The sequence below is a fragment of the Nyctereutes procyonoides genome, unplaced genomic scaffold, assembly GCF_905146905.1.
Source record: "Nyctereutes procyonoides isolate TBG_1078 unplaced genomic scaffold, NYPRO_anot_genome, whole genome shotgun sequence".
In the NCBI taxonomy this organism is placed as follows: Eukaryota; Metazoa; Chordata; class Mammalia; order Carnivora; family Canidae; genus Nyctereutes; species Nyctereutes procyonoides.
Genome location: NW_026575049.1, coordinates 45330798 through 45342878, shown reverse-complemented (window position 1 = coordinate 45342878; position 12081 = coordinate 45330798). Strand labels below are relative to the sequence as shown.

General features: G+C 39.2%; 1 protein-coding gene across 1 annotated transcript in view; it reads left to right on the top strand.

Moving 5' to 3' along the window:
- VWA3B (von Willebrand factor A domain containing 3B) overlaps positions 1–12081 on the top strand; it is a 207217-nt gene that overhangs the window by 80422 nt on the left and 114714 nt on the right. Inside the window, exons 10-12 of the mRNA XM_055328114.1 lie at positions 2181–2335; positions 8671–8809; positions 9839–9970. Coding sequence (XP_055184089.1) covers positions 2181–2335; positions 8671–8809; positions 9839–9970 — 426 coding nt within the window. The remainder of the gene's footprint in view (positions 1–2180; positions 2336–8670; positions 8810–9838; positions 9971–12081) is intronic.

The window sequence follows — 12081 nt, the reverse complement described above, 5'->3', positions numbered from 1 at the left end:
CAGTCCTGTGGCTTTTACTACTGTGTACATGCTGATGACTTTGACATTTGAATCTCTAGCCCTGAGTCCTTCCCTCATTTCCACCTGACTACTCCATGTCACTGGGATGTCTGATAGGTACCTTGAACCTAGCACATCAGACACAGATCAGATCTTCCCCTTCTGGGCTACTCTTCCATAATCTTATTCCTGTCAATTCATTGCAACTCCATTTTTATAGCTCTCTGGGCTGAAAACTGCAGTCATTCCTAAGTCCTCTCTTTTGTCTTTTCTCAGCTGACCTTTGAGTAAAGGCTGTCAGTCCTGTCTTCATAACATGACCTTAATTTGAAATAACATGTCTAGAATCCAGCCACTTCTCACTATTGTCAGTACTACGCCTGGTCCATGCCACCTAACTGATCTCCTGACTCCCTGCTTCTGTCCTTGACTCTCTACAGTCTACTCGGAACAGATTAACCACAGTATTCTTTGTTTGTTTTTTAAAGTCAGCCCCATACCTAACATGCGGGGCTTGAACTCACAACCCTGAGATCAAGACCTGAGCTAAAATTGAGAATTAGACACTTAGTCAGCTGAGCCACCTAAGCGCCCTACCACAGTATCCCTTAAAGTGACATTTTTATAAATTTTAAGATTTTAAGTAAAACTTAAAACTATAAATTGTGTCACTTGTCTAAGAGGGTAGATCTTAGATCATCACAAGAAAATAATTTGTAACTGTGTGGTAATAAGTGTTACCTAAATTTATTGTGGTAATCATTTTGTACTATGTGCATATATCAAATTATATTGTTTTGTTTTTAAAGATTTTATTTACTTATTTGTTCATGAGAGACACACACAGAGAGAGGCAGAGACAGGCAGAGGGAGAAGCAGGCTCCATGCAGGGAGCCTGATGCGGAACTGGATCCCAGGTCTCCAGGATCAGGCCCTGGACTGAAGGTGGCGCTAAACCACCGAGCCACCTGGGCTGCCCATATATCGAATCATATTGTATGTGTAATGCAATTTTATTTGTCAGTTATATCTTTTTTTTTTTAATGTGTCACTTCTCATGGTAAAGCCCTTACGTAGTTCCTTTTTCACTTGGAGGAAAAGCCAGAGTCACTTCCATTGGCTAGCAGACTATGGAGTCTGCTTCTGACTCCCCTCCTTATACTGCCCTGGCTTCATCTTATTCCTTCCCCTTGCATACTCTGTTTTGACTACGTCAGCCTTCCTAAAATTCTACAGACATGCTAGGCAGACTCTTACTCTTACCTCAGGGCTTCTATACTTACTGGGCCCTTAGACCCCTCACCAGACCTCTATATAGCCACACTATTTGTTCCTGCTGATTTCTGCTCATATTTCACGTTCTCTTTATGGCTTTTTTCAGGTTTTAACTTCATCCTTCCATCTCCTGTTCTCTGTTCTCCTCCATAGCTCTTGTCATAATCTGACCTGTTGTGTGTTTATTATCTGACTCTTCCTCTGTAATCTCAGCTCCAGAAAGGCAGGAATTTTGGTCTTTGTTTATGGATTATATTGCTGGTACCTAGAAGATTGTATTGCTGATGTCATGGAGTTGTGCTTGATAAAATCATAAATCGGCTGGGTGAGCTCTCCATGTGGGAAGCCAGTGTCCTCAGATGAGTTTTGGAGGCACCAGTATGGGGTGCTAGGTGTGGAATGGGTGTTCTTGGCTACTTTTCTTCATTTGAGGCTGGGAGTAACAATGGAAAGATGTTCTTTGTGACTTGCAAGGCCCACTTCCTCTATATAGTCCTCCTGAATCTCTAGTCCACGAGGGCTCTTTCTTCTTTGCCAGATTGCCCAGTTATTATTGTCTCAAACCAGCACTGCATGCTGGGTGTCTAGTACTCTGCCTTGCTAACTTTCTGTGTGTGTGCGTGTGTGCGCATGCACACACACACACATGCAGTGTCTCCCTTTGGGAAACATTATCTTCTCTGGAGCACAGATGGGATTGCACATATCTTTCTGACCATCATTCATGACATCTGGCACAGGGCTCCATATAGAGCAGACCCAGTACATGTTTTGTTGAAACAAGAGTTGAATGATTTTACCATGGGAGTGAGTGCCAAGAGCTGTATAATAAGGCAGAGATGGGGTACTATCCAGAGACTTCTTTGAATGGTCTAAGTGACTTCTGTCCTTTGCCTTTTCCTTAGGAGACCAACAAGAAGACAATCCATGCAAAATACTGCAGTAGATTTGTCCATGCTCCCTGGAAGGATGGGAGCTTGGTCCATGTCTGCATTACCAAGGAGAAATGTACATGGTACAGTGAGAGAATCCACACAGTCCTTGCCCAGATTCAGAAGAGGTTGGTATATTTGCAGGACAGTACAAGTTGTTTAGTATCTCTTGGAATTCAAATCTGCTTGACCTCCTCATAAAAGCTTCACCACGAGAAATAGCCAATTAACATTGTTAAATGAGGGTTGCCATCTGATGGCTTGCTGGTGGCCTTGTTAATCATAAAGGGAAGTGTTTGGATCTGATTCCAAGCTGCCTTGATGCCAGTGCAGACTCTTAAAAACAGCAAACAAAAGTGTAGTTATGTTGTTTGCACATTAGTATCAAAAGCTAAGAAATGCTTTTGCTCATGTCTTGCATTTTTTGTGGGCCACAAGTATACTGAAGATTGTATTACACCTGTCCTCTGTACTCTTGGATATTACATTTCAACGCAACTGTTAACAATGTTGTGAAGTATTTGAATACAATGCAATAATATATATGTAGCTAAAAATAACTTCACAGGATCCCTCTCAACCCTGCTGGTTCTTAAAATCTTCCAATGCTAATGCATTTGGTGTGCTAATGCTGTGACCTCAGCATCAGCCCCATGAGGATGATCTACCTTAATGCTTTTCACTTCCCTGATGCCAGGGGACAGCTTTAGACCACAAAGACCAAATCCATTTAGGTGCATGGTCTGTGAGGTCAGATAGAGTACCAGCTCTGCCACTTGCTGTGTGACCCTGGACAAGTTAATGTCTTTGTGCATCAGTTTTTCCTTTATAAAATGAGAATAATAATGCCATTTATAAATGTGTATGGATTGATTAGATACTAAATCTAATAAGTATAGGCTAGTACCCAACATGGGGTAGCCACTTGAAAATGAGAGTTCCCTCCATCCTTCCATGTTTTCTGTTATAAAATCACAAACCGCAGATCCCTGTCTGCCCTTATATTAACTCTTCAGAGCCCCGGTTTCTCAAAACCCTACTGGTGATGGGTAACTCAGAACAAGTAATCCTGGTGTCTGGAGTTTTTTCTGCTAATGGTTTTGGGGCTGACTTTTGGGGAGAGTAGTTTGTATTTCCAGTGTGGGAAAAAGAATACTGTTTAAAAGACATTCCACTTGGTACCTGTCAGGTCTATTTGTCCCTCTCCACCCCTACCCCAAGTGATAGGAGTTGTTGGGAATTCTCTCCCTTCTTCTGTTTTCCAGAAGTCTTTATCTTTATGGAGAGTTTTACCATCTCTTTATTAAATGTTTATAGAATTCATCACTGAAGCTATCTAGGTCTGATTTTTTTTTTTTTGTGGGGAGGTTTTTGTATTTAAAAGATTTTATTTATTCATGAGAGAGACAGACTGAGAGAGAGAGACAGAGACACAGGCAGAGTGAGAAGCAGGCTCCATGCAGGGAGCCCGACACGGGACTCAATCCTGGGACTCTAGGATCATGCCCTGGGCTGAAGGCAGGCGCTAAACCGCTGAGCCACCCAGGCTGCCCAAGGTTTTTAACTATGAATTCAATTTCTTCACATGTACATAGAACTGATGTTAGTAACTGATGTCATCTTTATTTTCAGTGTGCTGGAGGTTATCCATTTTATTGATCTTTTCAAAGAACTAGCTTTTGGTTTCAGTGGGTATGGTTTTCTCCTTTGTGTGCCATTGATTTCTACTTTTTATTATTTCCTTCTTTTTCATTACTTTGGGTTTAAGTTTCTTAAGATGGATACTTAGATCACTGATTTGAGACATTTATTTCTAATACAAGTATTTACATTTTCTTCTGATATTGCTATAGTTGCTTCTCTCAAATTATGTTGTATTTCATCCCATTCACTTAAAAATATGCCACTGATTTCTGGGCATTGATTGTGTATCCTGTCACACTGCCAAATTGCTGTATGAGTTCTAGCAATCTTGGGGTGGAGTCTTGGGTTTTCTGTGTACAGTATCATGTCATCTGCTAAGAGGGAGAGTTTAACTTCTTCTTTGCCAATTTGAATGCCTTTTATTTCTTTTTGTTGTCTGATTGCTGAGGCTAGGACTTCTAGTACTATGTTGAATAGCAGTGGTAAGAGTGGACATCCCTGTCATGTTCCTGATGTTAGGGGAAAGGCTCCCAGTGTTTCCCCATTGAGAATGATATTTACTGTGGGCTTTTCATAGATGGCTTTTAAGATGCTGAGGAATGCCCCCTCTATCCCTACACTCTTCAGAGTTTCAATCAGGAATGGATACGGAGAGGGGCATTTGACAGTATGAGCACTGGGTGATACACTATATGTTGGCAAATTGAATTCCAATTAAAAAAATCAAAAAATATTTTTGAATTTCCCTTATAATTTCTTCTTTGAGCAAAGGTTATTGGGAAATATGTTGTTTATTTCTCAAATATTTGTGGATTTTCCTGATAGCTTTTAATTTCACTTTGGACAGAGAGATACTATATGATTTCAGTTCTTATAGAGACATGTTTTGTGGCCCAGAATATGAAGAAAAGCTACACATTTTGCTTTTGTTGGGTAGAGTGTATTATAAATATCTCAATTCAGGTTGGTCTGATAGTATTGTTTTGGTCTTGTATATTATTACTGATTTTTTGTTGCATTGTTCTATAAATTGTTGAGAGATAGAAGATCCTAAAAGCTACCATTTATCCCCTTCCCAATGCCTGGTTGGGTTTTTTTTTGGGGGGGGGGGTTTGTTTCTTCTTATCTTTTGGTCCCCTTCACCCATTTTCCCCACCTTGCCTCTTGCAACCACCCATCTGTTTGTTCTTTGTATCTATGAATTTATTTTTTATTTTTATTTGTTTTAGATTCCACATATAAGAGAAGTGACAATCATATTTCTCTTCCTCTGACTCACCTCCTTTAGTATATTGCCTTCAAGATCCATCCATGATGTTGAAGATAGCAAGATTTCACTCTTTTTTATGGCTGAATGATATTCCCCTGCATATATATATGCATATATGTGTGTGTGTGTGTGTGTGTATACACACACACACACATGCATGTATACCACATCTTCTTTAACCATTCATCTGTCAATGGACACTTAGATTGTTTCTGTATCTTGGCTATTGTAAATAATGCTGAAATGAACATAAGAGTGACTTTATCTTTTCACGTTAGTGTTTTCTTTTTTGGATAAATACCCAGAAGCAGAATTGTTGAATTGTGGGGTATTTCAATTTTTTAAAGAGTTATTTATGTATTTGTTTTAGAGAGAGAGTGTGTGCAAAAGCATAAGGGACAGAGGGAGAAGGAGAGAGAATCTAAAGCAGACTCCATGCTGAGCATGGAGCCTGAGATAGGGCTTGATCTCATGATCCTGAGATCAGAACCTGAGCCAAAATCAAGTGTTGAATGCTTAACCAGCTGTGCCACCCAATCACCCCTGGTATTTTTATTTTAAGATTCTATTTATTTATTTGACAGGGCAAGTGAGCACAAGGGGGGTGAGAGACAGAGGGAGAGGGTGAAGTAGTCTCTCTGCTGAGCAGGAAGCCTGATGTGGGGGCCTGATCCCAGGACCCTGGGATAATGATCTAAGACAAAGGTAGATACTTAACCAACTGAGCCACCCAGGTGCCCCTATTTTTTATTTTTGAGGAACCTCCATATACTGTTTTCCAGTGGCTGCACCAATTTACATTCCCACCAATAGTGCATGAGGGCTCCCTTTTCTCCACATCCTGGCCCACACTCGTTATCTCTTGTCATTTGATAATAGCCATTTCTAATCTCTGTCTTTTAATTGGAGTATTAAGATCATTTCCATTTAATGTGATTATTTGGTTGGATTTAAATCTAAGATCTTGTTTTTGTTTTCTTGTCTCTCCTGTTCTTTGTTCCCTTTTTACTCTTCTACCTTCTTTTTTTGGAGTATTTTTTTATTCCATTTTATCTCTACTATTGGCTTATAAACTTTCTCTCTTTATTTTGTTTTGTTGTATATATGACAGTTTTAGCATTTATAGTTTATATCTTTACCACAGTCTACCTTCAAATAATATTTCACTGCATTAATATCATAAAAATTTTACAGCTTTCATTCCTCCTCCTGTCTTTTGTTGTACTACACTTTATTTCCATATGCTTTAAGCCCACAATACATGATAATCAATTGTCATATAAATAGTATTAAAATGAGAATTAATGTATTTTGCATTTATCCACCTATTTGATATTTCTGTGGCTCTTTATTCTTTTGTATAGATCCTAATGCAGGTCTGTTGGTACGAATTACCTCAGCTATTTTAGTCTGAAAGACTAATTTCCTTTTAGTTTGGAAGATTTTTTTGTTTTGCTTTATATAGAATTGTAGGCTTACAACTTTATATTTCAGCACTTTAAAAATATTTCTCCATTGTACTTTGGCTTGCTTGATTTATGATGAAAAGTCTTCTATTATTTTTATGTTGTCTCTGGGTGCTTTTTTCTCTTTGTCATTGGATTTCAAATTATATTATGATGTGTGTTGGTGGGTTTTTTTTTCACACTTCTGTTTAGGTTCTTTGAGCTGCCTGTATATATGGATATATTGTTTTATCAAAATTGGAATCATTTGGCCATCCTTCTCCAAATATTTTTTTCTGTTTCCAAATATATTTCCAGATATCTCCAAATCTTTTTCTTTTCTTAGTCTTTTTCTTGGATCTTTTTCTTAGTCTCTGCACAAGTGTTAGACTCCTTGATGTTGCTCCAGGGGTTGTTTATTCTCTATTAGTTTTTTTTTTCTCCCTGTGTTTCATTTTTTTCCCTCTGTGTTTCATTTTAAAAAGGATTTTATTTATTTATTCATGAGAGGATGCAGAGGGAGAAACAGGCTCCATGCAGGAAGCCCAACATGGAACTCAATCTTGGAACTCCAGGATCACACCCTGAGCCAAATGCAGACGCTCAATCGCTGAGCCACCCAGGCATCCCTGGTTTCATTTTAAATTGCTTTCTATTGCAGTGTCTTTCTTGAGGTTCCCTGATCTTTTTTCTGCTAGTGTCTAATGTCTGTTAATATCATGTAGTATATTTTTCATTTGATTATCATACATCTCTGTAAGTTTCTTCTTTTCCATTTCTGTCTTTGTTCTGCTTATACTTTACCTTGTTGGACATATGGATTATGTTTATAATAGTTATGTAACATCCTTTTCTACTAATTCCACCATTTGTGTTTTTTTAGGGTCTGTTTCTGTTGATCTGTTTTTCTTCTGGTTTTGGGTCATATTCTGCTTCTTTGCATGGCTAGTAATTTTTTTACTGGAATGTAGACATTTGAATTTTACATTCTTGGGTACTGGATTTTACTGTATTTTTTTTTTGGATTTTACTGTATTTTTAAGATACATGTTCTGTGATGCAGTTATGTTCCTTGTAATCACTTTGATCATCTGTGGCTTGCTTTTAAGTTATGTTAACATAGGTCTAAGGCAGCCTTTAGTCCAGAGCTAATTTGGTCCCACTGCTAAGGCAATACCCTTATGAGGACTCTCCTTGATGTCCCATGTATTAAGGAGGCTTTCCCATTCTGATTGTTTGGAAGATGAAGTAGCCTGGGTAAGCTCAGATGTTGATCTATTTACTCCTTAATGGTAATTCATTCCTTAGCTTTAATAGTTTCTTTACATGCATGCCCAGCCCATTACTTAGCTAAAATCTTTAGGATATTCTCTGCAGATGGCCAAAGCACATTCTCTCTCCTCCCCACCCCCCATCCCTCCCTACCCTTTCAGCTTCTGTGCAGCAATTTCTTCTTTAGTATTTTGCCATACAAATTCTAGTTGTCTAGCCTTGGTGAACTCTCAACTCAGTTTCAAGTATTTTTTTCCATTTGCCCAGCCCCTCTCCAGGTCTCAGCTGTGGCTATGAACTTAATTTATATCCTGTTATGGGAGCCTGAGTCCCAGTCACAGAAGCAGTGCTGCTCATACAACTGTCTGATGCTTAGTTATTATAGGGATCTGGGGTTGCTTGATACTGTCCATAAGCTTCACTGATGCTTCAGGAATGTGCTGGCATTACTAACTTGACTGTAGTCAGCAGAGTTAAAAGAACAAATGGTCTGAAGTCATAGCTGAGGGATTCAGACTATCAGATAACAGGAAGTAATTTACTTTTGGCTTTGGAACCCAGTATTGGATTTATTTTTCTGTCCTATTGATTTTCCTAGTTCTGTTGTACTTGGACTGATGATGGAGAAGTGGAGAGGGTAGTGACAAGGGAGTCAGCCTCAATGTAGGATTTTCCACAGAAAACCCACCAAGTGAGTAATCCACTCACAGAAGATTGTACATAACCAATACAGCACAGCTTGGCCTCTGTAAATGTATTATTAAGTGCTTAGGAAGATGCTGACGTTGCCCACAGGCTCTAAAAATTCACTTTCAACCTATTTCCTGCCTAGGATTAAGTGGCTACAGGATAGAAGTCAAATCCTCTTTGGAAAAGTACATGATGATTGCATCTACATCCTCATTGATACATCTCACTCAATGAAGAGCAAACTGGACTTGGTGAAGGATAAGATCATCCAGTTTATACAGGTTAGACGGAACTGTCAGATGCATGGATTTAGGGGCCTTTGTATCATGAATGCATCTGTGGCAGCCTTCACCTGCACTGGTTATGAGAGGTGCACAGGCAGGGTTCGCACTCAGGTAAAAGCTCCCTTTTGCCAGTTAGAAGAATCATCAGTTCTCCTTTGCAAGCAGACCCTTCCTTTCTGTGACACATGGATTGCTAAGGGAGTTTCAGTGTCCACTGCTTCAGGTTTTCTCTGTCCTGAAATCTGTGGAGATGTGTGCACACATCTCCATTGTTTTCCAGATGCTTTTCAGCTCAGCATTTTAATTTCCAGTATTTATTAACAGTGTTGCATGCACTGGCAACAGAACTGATGTGTGGGAGGGGTGTAGGCTGATGGTTAGAAGCTTCCAGTTCCTACTCCACCTGTGCTGCCTCTGAGTTGTGTGACCTGAAGCAGATTGCTTCCTAATTCCTAGTCCCCACACCTACAGATGGGTGTCCTGGTACTGTCACTAATTAGTGTATTGATGTGTGTGTTACCACAGAAGATAGTGGTAGGGAGTGTTCGCAAATACAAAATACAGGTTTTAATTTTATAAACCTCTGTTGGAGAAATATAGGCTGGTAGAAGGCAAGTGAATAGATGTGTAACCAAATAATAGCCTTCACAAAAACATGATTACTGAAATCATGATGCCATTTTGGATTTCTCTTCCTTAAGCAGATTGCATTTACTGTGCATATGTACTATACCATCAATGCTAGTATTAAAGACATTTACTATCATATTATATATAAAAATTTATGCAAACATGTGGTATATATTCACACATAAATACATTTATAAAAGTGTGATCTCCGAACTGTAAATTTTATTTAAATATTTTTTGTACTAGAAAAGATTTTCTCTTTTGAAGGTAATTTTTAGCTTCCAACACTGAAAATAGATATTAGTGATTAAATAGTGATTAAAATTTATCAAACTATGACCTTTACATTTTCTTCCATCTGAGTGGTATTATGGTTAGATAATAATTCTCTTACAGGAACAGCTGAAATATAAAAGGAAATTCAATTTTGTGCAGTTTGACGCTCAAGCAGTTGCTTGGCAAGAAAAACTTGTTGAAATCAATGAAGATAATTTGAGAGGCGCTCAGTCCTGGATTAGAGACATTCAGGTAAGAAAGATGGAGGCTGGATCTGGGGGAAGAAGCCTGACTTGATCATGTGCTGAGTTAATTCATGCCATGGAAAGTCTTGAGAAAGGATTCTGAGCCCCAAGATGGCAGGGGTTTCACACACTTATTTTGTTTACAATGGTCACATTAATCTAAGCAGTTTAGTCACTACCTTAACATTTAGTTGAGCCTTTGTTCACACACACCATTTCCAGATCTGCCCTTGGCTCAGATCTCAGCCCCTCTATGAAGATAAATTTCAAAATTTGATTTTTTGTATTCAAACCTTCATATTTGATTTTTTTGGAAACCTCATTTTTTCAGATAATATATTGCTGCTATTTGTAAAGTAGTACACTGGTGGAAACACACAGTACAGTGTGAATGGCAAGGCCAAAAGCAAGGAGAGAGGGCAGCGGCAGGATGCAGTGAGAAAGTGAAATTATTTCTTCAGGCCTGCCTTGTACTTGGAGAAATTTAAAGCTGCCCCTTTTGGCATTTACACAGACTACTAGGAAGGAATTTCCTTTCCTTAAATTTTCTCTTGTCTTGAACTTATCTTAATTTTTTTAAAAGATTTTATTTATTCATGAGAGACACACAGAGAGAGAGAGGCAGAGACACAGGCAGAGGGAGAAGCAGGCTCCATGCAGGGAGCCCGATGTGGGACTGGATCCGATCAGGGTCTCCAGGATCAGGCCCTCGGCTGAAGGGGGTGCTAAACCCCTGAGCCACCTGGGCTGCCCTTATCTTAATTTTTTAAAGAGTCCAGAGCCACATAGCATTCCAGATATTTGAGAAATGCTCAAACTCAAATTAAGGGCTCTTCTTAATAAGTCAGATACAGATCACAAACCTCTTCAAAATAGTTTGGTGCTTGGGTTTTGAGTCCCAGATTTGCCAAAAAGCCACAAATGGATGCTAGAGAAGCTCCTTGAATATTTCTTGTGCTATCATTAGGATATAGTTCCCTTGGGATTGAATTTTTTTTTAATGGGGAAAGGAAGAAATATGTTCTATAGAAAATAATGATGCCTCTAAGTAATCTTGATCTAACTGGCCACCTTATCCTGGGAAAGAATATTCAATTCATACCCAACTTGATAAATTTCTAGGATTAACCAGTGAAATTACTTGAGATATGTGCTCCTTCTTTATATAGACCATAGGTAATTGTTCATTCAGAACCCACTAATTTAGAGTTTGTCATGACAAGATATTATAAATGTAATATCATTAGATAAAAACATTAATGGATACTGCTTTATACAAAAAATCACTAATGGAATAGAACCAGCCATTTAAATGGCTAAAAATATAACTCAAATCATTCTTTGTAAAGTATGATTCTGTTCTCTTCAAAAATCTTCATTGAAGCTCTCTTGCTTGCTTGAATGTGCAAAATGTATTTTCAAGATGACCAGATTTCTCTATATTCTTCTGACTGGTTTGGCTCAGGAATCAATACAGTGAATTCAGGACTACCACTCAGGCGTTCAGAAACTGCCACGTGCTGGTGTTGGAGCAGTAGTTCCCCAAGGAGGCATAGCCAGTCCTGAGGTCAGAGGAGCACAAGCTGGGGCAGAGTCTCCCCACTGGTTGAGGGTAGGGTCTGGCCCAAGGCTTCTGGGGAGCAGGGAGGGAGCAGGTGCAAAAGAGGCACCAACTCCTGACCATCTTTCCTGTGATTCTCTCAGTTTGGCTTTCTCCTAGCTTTTCAGCATTCCCTGAACAGTGAGCTTATCAACAAGACTATTGAGATGGGGCTCAGAGAGGAGAGTTATGCTGTTTACCATCTGAGCTACATTTCTGGTGCCCAAATGCTGAAGGAGTTTATCTGTGTGTGTGTTTTTTAACTTTTTTTTTTAAGATTTTATTTATTTATTCATGAGAGACACAGAAAGAGAGAGAGGCAGAGACACAGGCAGAGGGAGAAGCAGGCTCCACACAGGGTGCCCAACATGGGACTAGATCCTGGGTCTCCAGGATCACGCCCTGGGCTGAAGTCGGCGCTAAACCACTGAGCCATCTGGGCTGCCCCTTTTTTTAACTTTTTAATTTGAAATCATTTTAATCTTACAAAAGAGTTGCAGAGATAACACAGAGGGTGC